At 49.9% G+C, this 22640-nt stretch overlaps 1 protein-coding gene across 6 annotated transcripts in view; it reads left to right on the top strand.

Moving 5' to 3' along the window:
* Positions 1-249: 249 nt before the first annotated feature.
* RIPOR3 (RIPOR family member 3) overlaps positions 250-22640 on the top strand; it is a 105977-nt gene continuing 83586 nt past the window's right edge. For 3 of the 6 annotated variants that reach the window (XM_063659340.1, XM_054466690.2, XM_063659341.1), the window contains exon 1: positions 271-666. In XM_063659340.1, coding sequence (XP_063515410.1) covers positions 664-666 — 3 coding nt within the window. In that variant the 5' untranslated portion in view covers positions 271-663. Of the gene's footprint in view, positions 667-908; positions 1015-18239; positions 18711-22640 lie in introns of those variants that run through there. The other 3 variants (XM_054466686.1, XM_054466687.2, XM_063659339.1) reach the window with 3 other exon arrangements.

Here is a 22640-nt window from a genome sequence, read left to right as displayed (position 1 = left end):
AGCACGCAGCCTGGTGCAGAATGGAGTAAACAGAAACTTCCAGGCGTCCCCTCCGCCCCTCTCTGAGGCAAAGCAGAAATCAGATGCTCTGTGATTAATCGTGGAGGATTCAGGACACGACCACAAACGCTGTGCGGACTTGAAATTAGCTGCCTTTTCCCAGTCCTCTTGCCAAAATGGGAGTGGGGGGTGGGACGTGAAGGGGTGGGGGCCCCGCCTGCTGGGGGCCAGCATGGAATTCCCCCCGGCAGAGCTGGGAGTGACACTGACAAGCAATCAGCGGCGACCAGAGCAGCAGGCGGCATCCGGGGGGAGCGGGGCCGGCTGGGGGGCCCCAGGAGGGCTTCCTGGAACCCCAGCTCCATGGCCGCCTGCACCCTGACACAGGCCAGATAAGAGTCCCGGCTGCATTATCAGAGCCCGGCAGGGCACCGGCCTCCCTGCACCAGAAGGAAGACTCGGGGCACAGCAGGTCCTCAAGGCGATCTTCCCAGAGAGCGGGACTAGCGGCTGGTGGCCAGTGTGGATGGACTTTGCAGAGCCCTAGCTCGAGTCCGGGAGTCCCGGGCCAGATGGGAGCAGACCCTTGCTGGCGGCAATAGAGAAAGTGAGGCAGCTGCAAGGAGGGCGGCGGGACTGCACTTGAGTGTCCAGACCTGCTCGATGGTGAGTGTGAAGTGACTGTTTCCCATGTGTGCCGTGACGCCGCCTTGTGTGGACAGACTTCTGGAGCTGGGGGTGACAGGAAGAGGCAGCCCTTTCTCACAGGCCACCTGGAGCTCCCAAGGCCAGAGGAGGGAACCTGGGTTGAGGCTGAGATGGGATGGCGGTATAGTGCTGTGTGGCCTTAGGCAAGTTATTTGCCCTCTCCAGGCCTCCATTTGTCCATTTCTAAAACAGTGGTTGAACTAGGTGATCTTTAAGAGATTCTCATGATGACAGCTATTCCTTGTGCATCTGCTATACGCCAGGCACTGTGTAGGCATTTCTGAAGCGTCGGCTCGGGAAATCCCGGTAAGCCCCCTGCAGGGTAAGTATTATTGGTGTCCTCATTGTACACTGAGGAAACAGCAGCTGGGAGAAGTGAAGTGACTTACTGAGGTCACACAGCCGGTCAGTGGCAGAAACGAGAAAAGACCTAGGTTTTTCCAACTTTGCTTTGGCTAAACTCTCCTGAACACCCCCAATATTCTGTATTCTGTGCTCCATGGTTCTGCAATTATCCCAAGCAGCAGGGGTGAAGGAGAAGGAGGTATGGATGGAACATTACCTGCAGGAAGGAGGCAGAGGTGGGACAGAAGGAGTGACAGACTGACACTGGCAAGCAGCCTTTTACTCTCTAAAGGATGTGTCAGCCCAGGGTGGAGGCTGGCTGCCCTGGGATGGGGCAAGGGCTCCAGGCTTGAATGACGAGTGCCCAGTGCAATTTCCTAGATTTGCTGGCTTGTGGTAGGAGGCTCCTGGGGGCATGAGAGAAGAGGGTTAATATGTCAGAGGTGGAGAGAGCTGGGGGCAGGGAAACTGGCATATGCCTCAACTAGGTTTTGTTCCAATTTTATTTTGCCTTTGTAGAAAATCTGTTTCGAATCACTCTGGGCCCGTGCAGCGTTTTTGGATGAAACAGAATTGTGAAACGCGTACAGCGCTTTCCACATGCCTCCCCTGGGGGGAATCACATATTAATATTATTGTAAGCTATTTGCATATATATCCTTGCAGCTGTAGCTGGCAGCAGCCAAGAGATAAGAGACAGATAAAGTCAGCTCGTGTCTCCCTGGCACGGAAAGGGAGGGTGCAGGTTACACTCAAGGGCCAGGAAACACACAGTAGGTGGGGAATCCCTGGGGTTCCAGGCTTCGGGCCAGACTGAAAGGTCCCAGCACCCAGATGTGGCCTTTTCTTTTTTCTTCCCTTGGAAAATTCCATCCCGAAGCAGCTCTGTACTGATCCAGGCCTCCTTTCCTTTCAGGGACTGGCTGTGAACCCGCCACCACCCACCTTGGGGACAAGTCAGCCCTGAGCTGTGGTCTCAGCTCTGGGAGCAACTTGTCCAGAAGTCCCCCCAGTCCCAGGTAAACCGGGACAATTGGTCACCCTACCCAGTTCCACCCTGGATTTTCTTTGTGACCTTGAGCAAGTCACTTCCCTTCTCTCAGCTTCCTCATCTTTAAAACAAAGGGATTATTTTAGGAAACCTCTAAAATCTCTCTGCAACCCTGAGATTCCATGAGTCTGGTTGAACAGCACTTAAGTTCTGAACTGGGTGAGGATGTCTGAGAGTAAGATGAAGTTTGGAGTGAGGCTGGGCGCGATGGCTCATGCCTGTAATCTCAGCACTTTGAGAGGCCAAGGCAGGCAGATCACCTGAAGTCAGGTGTTTGAGACTAGCCTGTCCAACATGGTGAAACCTCATCTCTACTAAAAATACAAAAATTAGCTGGCCGTGGTGGTGCGTGCCTATAGTCCCAGCTACTTGGGAGGCTGAGGCAGGAGAATCGCTTGAACTAGGGAGGCAGAGGTGCAGTGAGCTGAGATCGTGCCACTTGCACTCCAGCCTGGGCAACAGAACGAGACTTCGTCTCAAAAAAAAAAAAAAGTTTGGAGAGGAGGCAAATCTCCCCACCACTTCCCTAGATAAGTCCGGGATGGCACTGGAGGAGGCAGGAATGAAGGTGGACTTGGGGAAAAGGACTGATGGCCTGTGGTACCACCTGCACGGGTGTCGGTTGTAACAACCCTATGGCCCTGCAGCTTCTGAGGTGCCTAATGGGTTGTTGAAAGCATATCATGATTTTGTGGCTCAGCGTTTGTGCTAAGTGATTTGGCCCAGATGCCCACTGGTTGCTGAGGTTTTCCCCATCAGAACCTCAGTGCTCCCCACAGGGTCCCCCAGTTCGTCCTGGGGAGCTCCAAAGGGGTATTTCATGTGCCTTTGTGAACCAGTCTCTTGCTTTATTCATCCTTCCTGCTTCCTCTTTCCTCTGAGGCCATTTGGAGATGCTTCCCTGCCCAGCACAGCAGCGTCCACGGTGCCGTCTCTGTAAACTCCCAAAGCTTCCCACTGTTTAGTGCTTGAGATACCCTGGGTTCTGGGCAGATGTGAAGAGAATGGCTTCCTCCTCAGTTCGGTGATATTCTTTGCCATGTTTTCCCCACACAGAGGTGTGCTGGAGCCACCTTGTATCAGCTTGTGAAAGCTGATTGTCAGATTTTCAGGAATTAGGTGAACGGGTTGCTAAACACAGCCATTGTTAAAAATTAAATCATATGAACTTACAATTAAATAAATTCTATGAAAAACAATGGTAGTCAAGGCTGAGTGTGGTGACTCACGCATGTAATTCCAGCATTTTGGGAGGCCGAGACAGGAGGATCATTTGAACCCAAGAGTTTGAGACCAGCCTGGGCAACATAACAAGACCCCGTTTCTACAAATAATTTGAGAAAAAACTAGCCGAGTGTGGTGGTGCGTGCCTGTAGTCCCAGCTACTCAGGAGGCTGAGGTGGGAGGATTGCTTGAGCCCAAGAGGTCGAGGCTGCCATGAGCTGTGATCTCACCATTGTACTCCAGCCTGGGCCACAGAGTAAGACACTGTCTCAAAAAAAATAAAAATAAATAAACAAATAATTAGAAATTTTTTAGAAAGGAAAATATTAACTGGTATTTCTGAAGAATTACACTCCTTCATCAATTGTAACCATAGGTTGATTACAGATTTTGCTGGGGGCAAAAATCAACAAAACTGCTACCTGTGAGTGAAATGATTATATTACATTTACAAAAGAAAGGGTATTGTAAGTTTTATTTTTATTTGTAAATTGTGTGCTGCACATCCTTTACATCAAAACAATTTTTTTTTTTGAGATGGAGTCACACTCTGTCGCCTAGGCTGTAGGACAGTGGCGCAATCATGGCTCACTGCAACTTCCGCCTCCCAGGTTCAAGCAATTCTCCTGTCTCAGCTTCCCAAGTAGCTGGGATTACAGGCGCCTGCTACCATGCCTGGCTAGTTTTTTATATTTTTGGTAGAGACGGGGTTTCACCATGTTGGCCAGGCTAGTCTCGAACTTCTAATCTCAAGCGATCCACCCACCTCAGCCTCCCAAAGTGTTGGGATTACAGGCATGAGCCACTGTGCCCAGCCTACATCAATACAATTTATAATAAACCAAAGTATACGTGTGTGTGGATATGCAAATATATGTACTCGCCTATGCACACCTGTGTACCACACACTCACTTTCCCTTGGAGAGCTGGTTGCTAAACCTTTACCAGCACACCACTGGTTCCACAGCATCTATGGTTGTGTCCGGGTTGTCAAAAATCATCTCCTGAACAGTCCTCAGTCCTCTTCCAAAGGAATTCAGACCCCAGGCACGGGCCTTGGATGCAAATCTTTCAACTTCCTCCTCTCACTTAAACCAGCAGCCAAACTCCTCTCTCTTGCCTGAAGCACTGGAGTGGATGCAGAGAGATCGGGTGGGGTAGAGATCCTGTCTACACTAGCAGCATGTGGGCCCCAGCTCCACCAGTGACAAAGGCTCTGGGACGCACTCTCCATTGCGTCCACTGTGTCTGCATTTGCAGGGCATTTCTGGATTCTGTCCGCAGCAGCTCCCGGTTAGTCCTGTTCCGTTTCACGTCTCTCTCCTGCCATTCTTTGTTTTCATGCACAGCGAATGATGCCCTAACAGAAATGGCATCTTGGAACAAGTCAGAGGAACAGCTAAGCCAAACCTATAGGAAAAGTTCAGACAGCTTGCTATTTTTAGAAACTCTAGGAGCCAGGTGGGCCCTTTCCAGTTCTAAGGGCCTAAGCCAGCAAGCACGAGAGGAAAATATTTCTCATTCCCAAGTTCCGCTCTCTTATAGTCCAGGCCAAGGACGAGGCCCAGGTGGGACATTAGCTAAGAGAAGCATAACTGCAATACAGGAGGAGAACCATGCCCACAGCAGTTTAAAAGAGAACTAAAAAACGTGCACTTTTTTTCTTTTTTTTTTTTTTTAACAGAGTCTCGCTCTGTCACCCAGGCTGGAGTGCAGTGGTGCGATCTCAGCTCACTGCAACCTCCGCCTCCTGGGTTCAAGTGATTCTCCTGTCTCAGGAGCTCCCGAGTAGCTGGGACTACAGGTGCCCGCCACCACACCTGGCTAATTGTTGTATTTTTAGTAGAGACGGGGTTTCACCATATTGGTCAGGCTGGTCTCGAACTCCTGACCTCAGGTGATCTACCTGCGTAGGCCTCCAAAAGTGCTGGAATTACAGGCATGAGCCACCGCGCCCGGCCCCAGGCATGTGTGTTTTATTGTTTTGCGAGGTAGGAAGGGTGCGCCTGAGTTTAAACCTCAGTGGCTCCTGTACTCACCCTTGGCCACTCCTGTTAAGAGACCGGTGTCTTGGCCGGGCGCGGTGGCTCACGCCTACAATCCCAGCACTTTGGGAGGCTGAGGCAGGTGGATCACGAGGTCAGGAGATCAAGACCATCCTGGCTAACACAGTGAAACCTCGTCTCTACTAAAAATACAAAAAATCAGCCGGGCGTGGTGGCGGGCGCGTGTAGTCCCAGCCACTCGGGAGGCTGAGGCAGGAGAATGGTGTGAACCCGGGAGGCGGAGGAGCCGAGATCACGCCACTGCACTCCAGCCTGGGGCGACAGAGTGAGACTCCTTCTTAAAAAAAAAAAAAAAAGATCCAGGCGTCTATGCTTTCAGGCCATTCATTCACATCATTCCTATCTTTTTCTTTTTCATGTAATTTTAATTTTCAAAAATGGGATCATTCTATACATTTTATCCTGCATCTTCTTTCTTCCAACCAACAGGTATCCTGGACATTTTTCCATGTGAGCCTATGAAGACCTAAAACATTCATTTTAATGCCCACATCACAGAAGTCCTAGAAGAGCAGCGTTTTTTTTTTGAGACAGAGTCTCGTTCTGTCACTCAGACTAGCGTGCAGCGGTGCGATCTCCACTCACTTCAACCTCTGCCTCTCAAGTTCAAGAAATTCTCCTGCCTCAGCCTACCGAGTAGCTGGGATTACAGGCACGCACCACCATGCCTGATTTTTGTATTTTTAGTAGAGACGGGGGTTTTGCCATGTTGGCCAGGCTGGTCTGAAACTACTGACCTCAGGTGATCCGCCCACCTTGGCCTCCCAAAGTGCTGGGATTACAGGTGTGGGCCACCGTGCCCAGCCTATATTTTAAAAAATTCTATCCCATCAGGCCAGGCGCAGTGGCTCATGCCTGTAATCCCAGCACTTTGGGAGGCCGAGGCATGTGGATCACGAGGTCAGGAGTTCAAGGCAAGCCTGGCCAAGATGGTGAAACCCCGTCTCTACTAAAAATACAAAAATTAGCCAGGCGCAGTGGCGGGCTCCTGTAATCTCAGCTACTCCGGAGGCTGAGGCAGGAGAATCGCTTGAACTTGGGAGGTGGAGGTTGCAGTGAGCCGAGATCGCGCCGCTGCACTGGGTGACAGAGCAAGACTCCGTCTCAAAAAAAAATTCTATCCCATCATCGGCTCTCAAGAAGGGCTCAGTTTGGATGGCCATGTCTCTACTTTATAACCAGGTCTCAAACTTTCTTGACCCCTAAACACTCAAATAGAGCCCAGCCTCTCCCACTTCCCAGCAAAAAAGAAATTCTGCACTGGACGTGGTTGTTCACACCTACAATCTCAGTACTTTGGGAGGCCAAGGAAGGAGGATCGCTTGAGACCAGGAGTTCAGGACCAGCCTGGTCAACATAGCAAGACCTTTGTCTCTACAAACATATTTTTAAAAATTAGCTGGGTGTGGTTGCATGCACCTGTGGTCCCAGGTACTCGGGAAACTGAGGCAGGAGGCTCACTTGAGCCCAGGAAGTTGAAGCTGCAATGAGCCATGTTTGTGCCACTGCAATCCAGCCTGAGTGACAGAAAGAGACCCTGTCTCAAAAACAAAGAGGAACAAAAAAGAAATTCCGTTGGCTCCCCTGTCAACCTGCACCCAGAAGCTGACAGCTCTGTGTCACCTCTGCTCCCTCCACCCTAGTCCCAGTGGCCATGGTGTCTGTCTCTGGGCTATTGCAGTTGCCTCCTCGCCGGTGTCTCTGCTTCTCCTCTTGCCTCCCTCCGGGTCTAGTCTCCGTGTGCAGCCAGCAGGGTCCTGTTAAAATGAAATTAGATCCAGTTCCTTCTCTGTTCAGGACACCTCCTGTCTCCAGCCCTGGTCCCACCTTGCCCAGAGGACAGGCAAAGTCCTCACCACGGCCCCTGCAGGGCCCGGGCCTCTCTAACCTTATCTCTCCTCGTTCCCACTCCCCACACTTGCTGTTCTTCGGGTCGGGCACAGTCCTGCCCCAGGACCTTTGCAATCGCTTTTCTCTCTGCCTGGGCGCTCATTCTTCAGATATCCACGTGACCCACTTGTTCATATCGCCCAGGTCTTTACACAAACATCACCTTCGCAGTGAGGCCATCCTGACTCTCCATTTAAAATTACAGCCTTCCTTCACTCCCTGGTCTTCTTCATCCCTTTTCTGGTTTATTTTTCTCCTTACCACACACGTCTCATCATCTAACATACATATATATTCTTATTTTCTTAAGTGTCCCCTGCTGGAATGTGAGTTTCCTGAAGATAGGGATTTATTTTTTTTGAGATGGAGCCTCACTCTGTCACCCAGGATGGAGTACAATGGTGCAGTCTCAGCTCACTGCAACCTCTGCCTCCCGGGTTCAAGTGATTCTCCTGCCTCAGCCTCCCGAGTAGCTGGGATTAGAGGTGCGCACTACCATGCTTGACTAATTTTTGTATTTTTAGTAGAGACAGGGTTTTTCTATGTTGGCCAGGTTGGTCTCGAACTACTGACTTCAGGTGATCCACCTGCCTTGGCCTCCCAAAGTTCTGAGATTACAGGTGTGAGACACTGCACCCGGCCTCCTCTAGAATTTTAAAAATGGACCTCGAGTAAGTAGAATCAACCAGGCGTGATGGCTCACACCTGCAATCCCAGTACTTTGGGAGGCCGAGGCGGGTGGATCACCTGAGGTCAGGAGTTTGAGACCAGTCTGGCCAACAGGAGTAGAGACAGCCCGTCTCTACTAAAAATACAAAAATAAGTCAGGTGTGGTGACACGAACCTGTAATCCCAGCTACCTGGGAGGCTGAGCCACAAGAATCACTTGAACCCAGGAGCTGGAGGTTGCAGAAAGCTGAGATCTCGCCACTGCACTCCAACCTGGCCAATGGAGTGAGACTCCGTCTCAAAGAAAAAAAAAAAGAAAAAGTAAGTAGGATTGAATGATTCATAATTCCATAATGACATACTGAAAGGGCACCTGAACAGCTCCACCTACCCTTCCATCTAACAATCTCTTTATAGCTATTTATAAAATGATAAACGCCTGTGAACCCATGGCCCTGCCTGCGTGCTGGAACTCGGACAACCATTTTCCCATCTTGCCTCCCTCCCTCTCTCACTGTGGTAGTAGCTGCTATCTTGAATTCTGTGTTTAGCTTTCCCTTGCCTTTCTAAAAATTGTGGTAAAAAACAGAGAATTTATCACTTTAGCCATTTTAAGGATAGAATTCAGCGGCATTACGCACATTCACAATGTTGTGCAATTATCAGCACCATCCATTTCCAGAACATTTTCATCTTCTCAATTTCCCTTGCTTAAAAAAATAGTTTTATCACCAGGCATAGTGGCTCATGCCTGTAATCCCAGTACTTTGGGAGGCCAAGGCGGGCGGATCACCTGAGGTCAGGAATTCAAAACCAGCCTGACCAACATGGAGACACCCTGTCTTTACTAAAAATACAAAATTAGCCGGGTGTGGTGGCGCATGCCTGTAAACCCAGCTACTAGGGAGGCTGAGGCAGGAGAATTACTTGAACCTGGCAGGCGGAGGTTGTGGTGAGCTGAGATCGCACCACTGCACTGCAGCCTGGGCGACAAGTGTGAAACTCCGTCTCAAAAAAAAAAAAAAAGTTTTATCACTTACATGTATGCCAAAATAATATATCATTTACTTTTACTGCTGTTTGAACTTTACATAAAGATAAATCTTGTCTTCTGGCACATACATGCAGACACACACACACACACACACACACACACATACATATATTTTGAGACAGGGTCTCACTCTATTACCCAGGCTGGAGTGCAGTGGTGCAATCTCAGCTCACTGTAGCCTTGACTTCTTGGGTTTAGGTGATCCTCCCACCTCAGCCTCCCTGGTAGCTGGGACTACAGGCATGCACCACCACACCTGGCTACTTTTTGTAGAGACGGGGCTTTGCCATGTTGCATATTGCCCAGGCTGGCCTCAAACTCCTGGCCTCAAGCAATCAGCCTTCCTTAGCATCCTAAAGGGCTGGGATTATGGGTGTGAGCCATGGTGCCCAGCCCCTGCACTTACATTTTTATAAATCATTTTATTGCTAAAATTCATTGATATAATTGCATATCACTTGTTGTTCATTCACTTTTCTCTGCTGTGTACTATTCCATGGCATACGAGCATTTATTTTTCCTGTCTATGACCACGTGGGTTGTTTCCATTTGTCAGTTTTGTTTGCTACATACACGGTTCTGCTTTGAGGGTTCTTGTACTGTCCTATTGCACACATACAGGAGTGTGTCTCAATATGTACCTGGAAGTAGAATTGCTGGAATATGAAATTGTATGCTGAATTATCTTCTAATGGTTGTACCAATTCACAAGCCACCCTCTACACATGGCATTTGTCAGATGTCTTACTTTTTGCCACCTGAATGGGTGGAATTTGCCCTAGATCTTGACTGATATCAAGGACGGGGCTGGAATGTCCAAAAGCCTTGAATGGGCTGCGTGTTTGTGACGTCCCACATCTTTGTGGCACAGCTTCTCCTGCAGGAGAGGCAAGCCTGGCAGCTGTGCTACAGAAAGGAACACATGCAGTAGGGATTACAGATCTGATAACGTCAACTTTTCCTTCCTCCCCTCCACCTCCTTTTATTTGGTCTGGTTCTCATCGCATGTGGGAAACAGTGTGGTGGGGAAGGGGCAAATCCTTGGTCCGTGACAGGCACTGTTGCATGCACTTTACAGATATTGCTATTAATTATTTACCTCTCAGATCCTGCAAATGGAGGTGCCCTTAGAAGCCCCACTTTACAGATGTGGAAACTGAGGAACGATTAAGTGACTTGCCTGAAATTACACAGGGAGTAAATGGCAGAACTGGGTTTGAATCCAGCTCTTCTGGCTTCCTCCAAGGTTTATGCTGCCTTTCAGTAGCGCCTGCAGTTAAGGGTTGCAAACTCCTCAGTCCTACAGTCTTGGGTTCAAACCCTGGATCCCCTACCACCTCACTGTATACCTCTGAGCAGTTACATCACATCTTTGAACCTCAATTTCTCTAAAATAAAAAGAGCTATCTTTTCCAGAAGCCTCATTATATGTTTTTTTTTTTTTCTTGTGCTTTATTGTTTCTTTTCTTTTTTTTTTTTTGAGACAGGGTTTGGCTTTGTCACCCAGGCTGGAGTGCAGGGGTGCAATCTTGGCTCACTGCAGCCTCCACTTTCTGGGCTCAAGCAGATCCTCCCATCTCAGCCTCCCAAGTAGCTGGGACTACAGGCATGCACCACCATGCCCATCCAGTTTTTATTTTTTGCAGAGACTGGGGTCTCACTTTGTTGATCAGGCTGGTCTCAAACTCCTGAGCTGAAATAGATTCACCCGCCTTAGCCCCCCAAAGTCCTGGGGATAAGGTGTGAGCCACTGTGCCAGCTATTGTTTCTTGTTAGGTTATATGCCCCTTCTTGAAATTTCCCTGGAATATGTTCTTTGGCTTACGCCTGTCAGAGCTCATCTCTGGACTTGAGGCGGTATCAATGCCACTCACACTTGTACCTGCAAATCAGGGTGCCCTCCCACCCCCTGACCCAACAAAAGCCAAAGGCTGTCCGTAGGAGCAGGAGATAGGTGCTGGGCATCAGGAAAGCAAGTGTCCACTCTGGTCTGGCTGGGCTGGTTTGGGCCACTGACCTTCATGACCGTTGTATCGCGAAAGAGGCTGCTCTGGTTGAGCTGTAACCAGCACAGGCAGCCTTTGGCCAGGTCGGCGTGAGATTACCAGCCTCGCACAGCCGGCTGCACATGACACGTCTGCAATACCTATTCTGAAGAGTAATTCTCTGGGATAAAGCATGTTTATGTTTTTTAGAGAAGTGGGGAATAAAATTCCATTTCTGTTGCCAATTAGTTCTGCTTGAGAACAGCTTTTCTCAACACCAACATATTGGCTGCCCAGACTTGAGTTCTGTTGATTAACTCAAAGTGGGGGAAAAAGTGATTTTTCTTTCCTTCCTCCACCCCCAACCGTGAAACCCGGCTGTTAGTGATGAAAGGGGTCCTGTGGATCATTTAGTTTTCCTTGTCATGACTCCAGGAAAGGCTATAAAAATAATCAGTGGGCCCCACTGGCCGTAATTGACTGTAGAGAGAAGTTGGCTACCACAGCGCCTGAGTTATGAGAATCTGTTTCAGATGCAGGCTTCAGTTGAGCCTCGTCTAATGACACCTGCTCCCCAAGGCCAGCGGAGGGTGGGGGTGCTGATGCTTGTCTGCATGCTTCTCTTCCTTCCCGGGTTCCAGGGAGCTCCTGGCAGAGGGACCCAGGACAAAACAGAGATGCCAGGAGGAGAGGACCAAGCATGGATCTGGCCCTGCTGCTTGCACCAAATTCCAGGTCTACTGTTTGTTTGTCTGTTTGTTTTGAGACAGGATCTCACTCTGGTTGCCAGGCTGGAGTGCAGTGGTGTGATCTCAGCTTGCTGCAGCCTCGACCTCCTGAGCTCAGGTGATCCTCCCACTTCAGCCTCCCGGGTAGCTGGGACTACAGGTGTATGCCACCACGCCTGGCTAATTTTTGCAGTTTTTTAGTAGAGACGGTTTTGTTTTTGGTTTTGGTTTTGGTTTTTTTTTTTTTTTTTTTTTTTTTGAGACAGAGTCTCACTCTGTTGCCCAGGCCTGAGTGCAGTGGTGTGATCTCGGCTCACTGCAACCTCTGCCTCCCAGGTTCAAGTGATTCTCCTGCCTCAGCCTCCCGAGTAGCTAGGACTACAGGTGAGCGACACCACGCCCAGCTAATTTTTTTTTTTTTTTTGTATTTTTAGTAGAGACGGGGTTTCACCATGTTTGCCAAGATGGTCTCGATCTCCTGACCTTGTGATCTGCCTGCCTCAGCCTCCCAAAGTGCTGGGATTACAGGCGTGAGCCACCGCACCAGTGGAGATGGGGTTTTGCCATGTTGCCCAGGCTGGTCTCGAACTCCTGAAGTCAAGCCATCCTCCTGCCTCAGCCTCCCAAATTGCTGGGATTACAGGTGTGGGCCACCGTGCCCGGCCCAGTCCACTGTTTGTTGGCCATGAACCTGGGGCAAGAAACTTCACTTCTTGGTGCCTCTGCTTTTTTTGTTTTTTGTTTTTTTTTAAATTTTATTCTTTTTTTTAACCATAAACTCAACCAAGTGGCACCTCATTTTATATATTTTTAAATATTATATATATAATTTTTTGAGGTATATATATTTTAAAATATTATATGTGTATATATATCTCTCTCTCTCTCTGTGCATGTGTGTATATATATATATATATATATATTTTTTTTTTTTTTTTTTTTTTTGAGACAGGATCTTGCTTTGTCACCCAGGCTGGAGTGTAGTGGTGCAATCCTGGCTCACTGCATCCTCGAATTCCTGGGCTCAAGCAATCCCCCCACCTTGGCTTCCTGAATAGCTAGTACTACAGGTGTGGACCACCAGGCTTGGCTAATTTTTTGAATTTTTTGTAGAGATGAGGTCTCACTTTGTTGCCCAGGCTGGTCTTGAACTCCTGAACTCAAGTGATCCTCCCACCTGGGCCTCCCAAAGTGCTGGGATTACAGGCGTCATTTTAAAGAGATAATAATGGTTCCTCCTCCTGGGGTGATGTAAGGATTAAATGAGTTAATAACATGCAAAGCACTTGCAAGGAGCCTCCACCATGTGCAAAGTCCTGCGTCAACGCCAGCTTTTGTTATTTATTCAAGACTCCTCCACTCTTCCTCCCTTGACACTTGAGTCGTATGTGGTTGTGCCAAAATATCTTAGTTCAGTCCCCTGATGATGGACGTGAGATCAGTTCCGATCTTTTGTGATCACGAATAGCACTGCATTGAATAACCTGTGGCTTGTGTGCCAACCCCTCCACCCACCCCTTAAGGTATGTGAACCCCATGATAACCCTGGCCTTGGACTTTCCTTCCCGGAGCCTGCAGAACGAGGAGAGACGTGTGGGCATGCGGCCAGCTCTGGCCTGGCATGAAGACAGGCCTGTGGGGTGGGGTGGGAGGTGGGGGCAGGCCCTCCCTGAGTCAGGTGGGACAGATTCCTGCTGTGTCCATCTGGTGAGTGAGGAGCCACAGGGTGAGTTTCAGAGGGTTGGGCCAAGGCCACCCAGCCCCCAGGTTCCTGGCGAATGCCCTTATGTGGACTGGAGAGAGGAGAGAGAGGAAACCTGTACTGTGCCATGTGGGCTCTGCCCATTTTTTGTGAGCTTCCTCTAGGAAGCCCGCTGGGATCTCTGCTCCAACACACTCTGCCATATCGGCCACCGGTTTAGCACCCATGGTGGCTGGTTCTCTTCTTGGGGGGCAAAACCCATGATGATTGAGAAAATGAGATGTGGAGTCAGGAGGCTGATTTTGGTCCTGACTTCCCAGCACCTCCACCCTTGTAACACCTGTGGCTCTGTGTCCTCATCTGAAAGCAGACTAAGAAGACGAATAACAAGGCCAGGCACGGTGGCTCATGCCTGTAATCCCAGCACTTTGGGAGGTCGGAATGGGTGCATCAGTTGAGGTTAGGAGTTCGAGACAAGCCTGGCCAACATGGTGAGACCCTGTCTCTACTAAAAATACAAAAATTAGCTGGGCGTGGTGGCACGTGCCTGTAATTCCAGGTACTCGAGAGGCTGAGGCAGGAGAATCACTTGAACCAGGGAGGCAGAGGTTGCAGTGAGCTGAGATTGCCCCACTGCACTCCAGCCTGGGTGACAGAGTGAGATCCTGTCTCAAAAAAAAAAAAAAAAAAAACAAGCCAGGCACGGTGGCTCACACCTGTAATCCCAGCACTTTGGGAGGCCGAGGCAGGTGGATCACCTGAGGTCAGGCGTTTGAGACCAGCCTGACCAACATGATGAAAACCCATTTTTACTAAAAATACAAAAATTAGCCAGGTGTGGTGGTGTGCGTCTGTAATCCCAGCTACTCGGGAGGCTGAGGCAGGAGAATTGCTTGAACGCGGGAGGCGGAGGTTGCATTGAGCCGAGATCGCGCCATTGCACCCAGGCCTGGGCAACAAGAGCAGAACTCGGTCTTAAAAAAAAAAAAAGTAAAACAAGTAAATAATAATAATAATGCTAACAAATTCACAGGAATGTCTTGTGAGGTCTCAGAGACATAATGCAAATGGGTTTGGACCCTGTGTCTGGCACAAGAAATATAAGCTGGTGTGAGAAAATGACCCATCTATGGGAATGTCTGGGCCACAGGCACTTGCAGCCACCTATGAAGGGAGTTAGTCGAAATTCCCAGGGCCTTGGCAAATCATCCACCCTCAGAACTGAGTTTTCTCTAGCAAATGAGCGTGCTAATGATATGTATCCCACGGGTTTGATGTGAGAATTAAATGAGACCAGGCACATATTGCTTTGCATTTACACTGTGGTATTGTTGATATTATTAGTTATCTGTGTTGACGGTTGTGAGCATCCTTCCAGACACTGGCGCAATGCGGTGCATGCAGCTGGTGCTTAGTGACTGCAAATGGATTGGCGGACAGGGCCAAGTACGAAGTAGAATCTGGGCTGGGTGTGGGTGGCTCATACCTGTAATCCTAGCACTTTGGGAGGCTGAAGCAGGAGGATTGCTTGAGCCCAGGAGTTTGAAACCAGCCTGAGTTTGAAACCAGCCTGGGTATAAGCAAGACCTCTACTTAAAAAAAAAAAAAAAAAAAAGTAGAATCTGGAGGAGGCACTGATAGAGGAACCCATTTCTGATGTTGTGGAGCCCTTAGGGAGAATAAAGGGAAAAAGCCTGATGTGACCTCACCTGTGGGTTTTTTGTTTTGAGACAGACTATTGCTCTGTGGCCCCGGCTGGAGTACAGTGGCATGATCACGGCTCACTGCAGCCTTGACCTCCTGGGCTCAAGTGATCCTCCTACCTCAGCCTCCAGAGTAGCTGGGACCACAGGCGTGCACCACCATGTCTGGCTAATTTTTGTATTTTTAGTAGAGACGGGGTCTCGCTATGTTGCCCAGGATGGTCTTGAACCCTTGGGCTCAAGCGAACCTCCTGCATTAGCCTCCCAAAGTTCTGGGATTACAGGCATGAGCCCCCACACCCAGCCCTCACCTGTGGTTTTATAGTCAGCTACAGCTTAATTCCGGGAGATGATGGGCCTCATCCCACACACCATGGCAAGTACGTGACACAGCAGGAGGCAGACCCACTTCCCCTGACTCTCAGGGCAGCAACCTTCACCCTGTCCTTCAGCCCCATGCAGGAAGCAGCCCGTGGGGGTGAGATACAGTGTCCACGTGTGGCCAGAGCCCTTGCACATTTTTGACATTTTTGTGTCTTAGGACAAAAGGCGAAGAAACTTAGATGAACTGGTTCTTGTTTCCTGGTGGAAAAACATTCCTGCCCTGATGGAATCTTCGCTGTTGTGTGGTTTTGCCTGTATTTGTGTCTCTCCCTCACTACCCTACAGTTCAGCAGTAGCTATTCTAGAAAACCCATATAGGGTAGACCCAGGAATGATTTCTGGGATTGTCTGAGGATATTTAAGGGGCCAGAGGGCTCCCTGCACCATCGATGCTGGCCCTGGATCTCCTGCCAAGTCTGCCGTTGGACTTGCCCTGAATGAGTGAACAAATGAATGAGCAGACATTTGCTGGGCAGCTGCTGCCCTCCAGGCACTGGTGTGTTGGTGTTCCACAGCCCGGGGGCCGAGAGCCACTCAAAGCATTCATATTGGGAAGCTGGCAGGGATGGTCTGGTCAACAGCATGGGCGTTGGCATTGGAGTCAGATGAACCTGGCTTTGTCAGTCCCTAAATACGGTGGCCTTGGACAGACCTGCCTGAACCTGTTTCCTCAACTGCAAAATGTGAATAAAGATAGCACGGTGTGGTCAGTGAGGACTGAGCAAGGAAGTGGCTCTAGCACTTGGCACACAGAGTTGGTCCTTAAGAGTGGGCTTTAGACCAGATAGACCAAATTCAAATCTAGATCCAGCTATGAGTTCCTTAACTTCTCTGAGTCTTGATCACTCCCTCTGTAAAATGGTAAAGTAACCTCTTCGGTTGTTGTGAGGATTTAGGTGAATTCACACATATGATGCATTTATAATGTGGAGAACCTAGTGCATGGTAACCACCTGTATTAGCTTCCTAGGACTGCTGTAATGAAGCACCTCCAACTGGGTGGCTTCAAACAACAGAAACTCGTTCTTTCACAGTTCTGGATGCTAGAAGTTGAAATCAGGGTGTCAGCAGGGCCACTTTCCCTCTGAAGACTCTAAGAAAGAATCCTTGCTTGCCTCTTAGCTTCTGCTGGTGGTCAGGGATCCTTGTTGTTCCTCAGCCTGTAGCTGCACCATCTTTGCACCACAATTTTTTGTGTGTCCCATCTTTTTTTAGACAGGATCTCACTCTGTTGCTCAAGCTGGAGTGCAGTGGCCTGATCATAGCTCGCTGCAGCCTCAAACTCCTGGGCTCAAGCAATCCTCCCACCACGGCTGGCTAATTTTTAAAATTTTTTAGTTTAATTTTATTTATTTTATTTATTTTTTAATAGAGATGGGGTCTTGCTATGTTGCCCAGGCCGGTCTTGAACTCCTGGCCTCAAGTGATCCTCCTATCTCAGCCTCCCAAACTTCTAGGATTACAGGTGCAAGCCACTGCACCTGGCTTTTAGTTTCTTTTTTAGAGACTGGATGGGTCTCAGTATGTTGTCCAGGCTGGTCTTGAACTTCTGGGCTTAAGCCATCCTCCTGTCTCAGCCTCCTAAAGCACTGGGATTACAAGTGTGAACTACTGTGCCCAGCCCCTATCCTCTTCTAATAAGGACACCAGTCATTAGACTTAAGGCCTACCCTAATCTAGTGTGACCTCATCTTAACTAATTACATTTGCAAAGACCCTATTTCCACAAATGGTCACATTCTGTGTCTCTGGGTGGACATGAATTTTGGGGGAACACTGTTCAACTCACAACACCACCTAATCAATAGCAGCTATTACTAATACTCCTCTTACTACAGAATTTGCTCAGTGCATACTATGTGCTGGGCACTTCTCCAAACTCCTTTTATTCCTCTTCCCGTTTAATCCTCTCCATGACTCTGTGACATGGGTCCCAGGATTATCTCTGTTGAGGGCCAGAGAGGTGAGCTGATTTGCCCAAGGTCACATTTGTTAGCAAATGGTAAATCTGGGGTTGGGACTCTTTTCTCTCTGACTCCAAAGCTGGCAAGGTTTTGAGACCCTCCAATCCCATCCCAAGAGCTTGGAGTCAGCTGTACTTTCTGTCCCGGAATCCCAGGCATCAGAGATATGCTCTTTCCTAGCCCACACCTCTTTCCAGACACGTCTTACCCAGAGAGGCTGTAAAAAGCGGGGGAAAAGGAATCTTGTCTTTATAATGGCCAACATGGGGTTCTGCTCCTGCCTTGGAACGCTCGTGTCCGGCTCTCCCGTGGATTGAAAGCAGCGTGACTCCTGTGCATGGCAGAGCTTGCCAGGGGTGTATATTTCATGCCTGACATCTGGTAACATTTTGGGAGTCTTGACTTGGGGCTACAAATGGAAAAATGGTTCATGAAGGTGTGATTTATTCATCATCAAGATAATGCTATTAAATAAATTGCTCGCAACGATTCGCTCCATTGGGTCAGGGAGCCCTGACTTCCCAGGCCAGGCCTGGCGAAGGCCCTGGCAGGACAAGGCTGTTTCTTTGACGCTGAGGAGAGCGTGGAGGCGTGGTGAGGCCGGACTGGGGCCTGATAGGGGCAAACGGTCACGCTGCCAGATGATGAATGGCCGTTTACATTTTAACACGCCTGCGTCTTGGATGTGGAGTAACTGGCTTTGGCTGATCGGGGGTGGGTGCAGTTAGAAGCCTCTGACAGCCATGAGCTGGAGAAGGAAGGAAGGTCATTTCCAGAGACTGGGGCTTTGGGGCCAGGAAATAGCTGCTTTGTCAGCAGAGAGAGCCAGTGGGTGGGTTGGAGGCCCCTGAGAGAGATCAGGGGCTCCTGAAGGACAAAGCCAGGCTGGCACCTTTGCAGGGGGTAGCTGGCAAGGGTGTAGGAACCGGCCACGTGGCAGAGAGCAATGCCCCAAAGCCAGGCTGCCTGGGTTCAAATCCTGCCTCCCTCACTGAGCAGCTGGGCCTGGGACAGCCCCTCCCTAACACAGGCACCATTACAGGGCCTACCTCAGAGGGGTCTGTGGGCATCGCATGGGCGCCTGGCACCTAGGGGTCTTCACTAAGTGTTAACTGCGGTTGTCATGGTGGTGATGGTATCTAGAGAAGAGTGGAGGCTGGGACGCAGAGAGAAGCAGCCCTGCTGTCTTCTGGCTGTAGATCAAGGACAAGACTTACCTTGGCCTCTGCACAGCAGGTAGGAGCCTTCTCTTGGACCTGCCTCAGGGCAGTGGGGACATCCACCGGTCCGGCTCTCAGCACATTCAATGCTGGGGTTGGTTGCCACCCAGCTTGGGCAGCCCACATACTCAGCATCACTGGGTTTACCCCCAAATCTCTATGCGCTACAGGTGAGTTCCCATGGGCTGGCAAGCAGTCCCCGCACCTGTGGACATCGAGGACCTGTCTTCACATCCCCTTCTGCTCACATGGCCCCAGCCCAGGAGGAGATGGGAGGACAGGTGTGCACCTCTATGGGCAGCCAAACCTGGGGTGGTGGGTGAGGTGTCAAGTCTGATGCATGTCTATTAGGGTTCCGGGCACTGTGACGTCCATCCAGGTGGAAAGTCCATTCTCCTGACTTGGAGTCTGGCATCTGTTACAGCATGAGAGCTGGGGCCTGACCCTTCCCCTGTGTCCTTGTTGCCCCCAGGACTGGCCACTGACGGAGCCGTGGTCAGGCTGTGGGACTCGGGCCAGCTGGCCGGGCGGCCTTCCCACAAGAGTCAGTTACTGGGGCTATCAGACGCTGTGGCTGTTGGTTTGTTTGTCTCTGTGGTACCAAGCTGGGCCAGCTTTTGGGCAAGAGCAGCCTCATGGGGAACATAATCAATGAGAAAAGGATGGCAGAATCTGGCCTGGGGGTTGCTGGGTGGAGGGCAGAGGGTGCTGGGCTGCCTGGCCATGCCTCCTCTTCAGTACTGAGCTCAGCAGGGGGCCCCAACCTCTTTTACTGTAGGACTCTGCTGGCGTCTGACCAGAGGTAGCTCTAAGCACTGGTCCTTTGCAGCCCCAGGAGGAACTGGCTGGGGGTAAAGTGAGGACGGAGGTAGAGCTTCACCTTGGTGAGGGGCTATCCTAAGGGGACAGCCAGGTGCTTGGCCTTGTGACAGCTGCTCAGTGAGGGTTATTCACAGCTCCATCGGCACTTACTGATTGGGCTTCACTTCCTGATGCTGTGATATTCACATGGCTCCAGCCAGTGGTTCCATCCATCCATCCATCCATCCTTCCATCCATCCAATCACCCACCCACCCACCTACCCATCCATCCATCCATCCATCCATCCATCCATCCATCTTTTCTTCCTTCCACCCATCCATCTATCCATCCACCAATTTACCCACCTACCCACTCACTCATCCACCCATCCACCCACTCATCCGTCCATCCATCCATCCATCCATCCATCCATCCCTTCACATACCCATTCATCTATTCACCCACCCAACCATCCTTCCAGCCATCTACCCATCTACCCATCCACCCATCCATTCATTTTCATGGTCCTCACAATTAGCCTATGTGGTGGGGATGTGCTATTATGCCCATTTTCAGATGAGGGTACACACATACACGTTAAGAACCGGTCTGAGGGCAGAGCTAATGAGTGGCTGTATTAGTTATCTATTGCTATTAGTTATCTATCTATTAGTGGCTGGAGGATGATTTCAGTTCTTTTCTATGTGGGTATCTCCAACATAGCAGCTTGCTGTGTCAAAGCAAGAAAGCGAAGAAGTTATGTGCGTGTGTGTGTGCGTGTGTGTGCTCACGTGAGAGAGAGGGAGAAAGAGAGAAAGGTGGAAGTCACTGTCTTTTATAACATAATCTTGGAGGTGACATCCTGTCCCTTTTGCCATATTCTGCTCATTAGAAGTGTCTACTCTTGGCTGGGCATGGTGGCTCATGCCTGTAATCCCAGCACTATGGGAGGCTGAGGCGGGTGGATCACTTGAGGTCAGGAGTTTGAGATCAGCCTGGCCAACATGGTGAAACCCTAAACAACTAAAATACAACTAAACATAACCCTAAACAACCAAAATACAACTGAAACAAATCCTAAACAACTAAAAATACAAAAATTAGCCAGGCATGGTGATGCACGCCTTTAGATCCAGCTACTCGGGAGGCTGAGGCAGGAGAATCACTTGAAGCCGGGAGGTGGAGGTTGCAGCGAGCGGAGATCACACCACTGCACTCCAGTCTGGGTGTCAGGGCAAGACTCTGTCTCAAAATAAATCAAATAAATAAATAAATAACAGAAGTATCCACCCACACTCAGGCCAGGAAGTGGGATCACTGGAGGCTATGCTAGAAGCTGGCTTGGCCAAGCCAAGGTTTGAACCCAGTCGGATCTGACTTAAAACCTGTCCTCCCCGAGGAAGCCAACTACATACAGAGCCTTGTTCTTCCCCAGTCCCAGAGACCAGCCACCTGTCTGCTGCCACGCGGGGTTGGAATTTAATCACACATTGGCTCACTTCATGCACGTTTACTGAGCGCCTACTATGTGCCAGACACAGTGCTCCACAGGACGGTGTGGTGCCCGCCCAGAGGAGTGCACTGCTGGTGATGGATATCCGTGCTGTACATTTACTCACCTGCCACGTGGTTCTGCAGAGAACATGTCTTTTCTTTATTTCCTGCAACGGATCTGATATTTCTCACAAAGCCTACTCATAGGGCAACAAGGAAAAAGAACTAGATTTAATTTAATCTGATCCAGTACTTTAGGCCTTTAGGTAATGCTTGGTCTCAAATTTCCTTCTGCTCCTCCCAGCTTTTCTCTAAGCTGGCACTGGGTGGGTGGGTGGGGGTGGGGGTGTCTGGGTGTTGATGACGAGACTTCCCAGGAGTGGAGGGATTGGGATTTCTAGCCACGTCTGATGCCCAGGATTGCTGCTTGACTTTCTGGCATTTTGGCCGAAACCAGCAGCTGGTAAAACTCATGCTCTGGGCCTCGGCCTGCCTGGCTGACTTGGCTCTACCTTGGCTCAGAGCCCCCCTTTCTTCTTCTTTTTTTTTTTTTTGAGACAGAGTTTCTGCTCTTGTTGCAGAGGCTGAAGTGCAATGGTGCGATCTTGGCTCACTGCAACCTCTGCCTCCTGGGTTCAAGTGATTCTCCTGCCTCAGCCTCCTGAGTAGCTGGGATTACGGGTGCTCACCACCACGCCCGGCTAATTTTTGTATTTTTAGTAGAGACGGGGTTTCACCATGTTGACCAGGCTGGTCTCAAACTCCTGATCTCAGGTGATCCACCCGCCTCCGCCTCCCAAAGTACTGGGATTGCAGGCATGAGCCCCTGCGCCCAGCCTCTTTTTTTTTTTTTTTTTTTTTTTTTTTTCAGAGCCCCCTCTTCTCTACTGCATCTGACCCCTACCTGAGCCATCTACTCCCAGACCCTTCTGCAGGTCCCTCTGCCCCTCGTCTTAATGAGGTGTCACCTACCTGAGCAAGAACACATTGAGCCCATCCTGGCCCGGAGAGGACCAGTGTAGCCAAGGAAAGCGAAACACCGGGGCTTCCTTCCTCTCAACTTGCTGCACCTCCAGAGGCCCCACCCCTAAGCTGCTGGAGGGTGGTCTCAGAGCACTTTCCTCCCAAGCCCCCAGAGGGTCAGTGCGCAGCGGTGACTTCTAAACCTACTGTCTCATAGCAAAGTCTGTGTTGATGATCAGTAACTGGATCTGCCATGGTCCTCTTTATTCCTTCTGTACAAATTCAAATATTTTCCAGGTAGCCAGGTGCCTCAGGCCTGAGAGGGGAAGGGCTACTTACCCAGAAAGGCCAAAGAGGAAAGCCCAGTAATATTTTTCGAGCTATTAATATTACCTGGTACCAAAATGATCACACATGTAATTAGTCACAATCGTGGTAAAAGTGCTGAAGAAAAAGCCTATGAGTAATGAGGGTGTCAGGAGAGCGGCCTGACCTAGCCTAGGGGTCAGGAGAGGTGGTCCTGAACCAGGGTTGGGTAAGGGGATCCAGAATGAAGAGGGGGGTGGCTGGGTGAAGAGGGGAGTGTGTATGTGCGTGTGTGAGCATGCATGTGTGGGTGTGTGAGTGTGCACCATGTGTACACATGTGTGAGCATGCACGTATGGGTGTGTGCGCACTATGTGTACA

This window comes from Pongo pygmaeus, chromosome 21 (genome assembly GCF_028885625.2).
Source record: "Pongo pygmaeus isolate AG05252 chromosome 21, NHGRI_mPonPyg2-v2.0_pri, whole genome shotgun sequence".
Classification (NCBI taxonomy): Eukaryota; Metazoa; Chordata; class Mammalia; order Primates; family Hominidae; genus Pongo; species Pongo pygmaeus.
The sequence above is the reverse complement of the archived record's forward strand: the minus strand, read 5'-3'. Positions and strand labels throughout refer to the sequence as shown.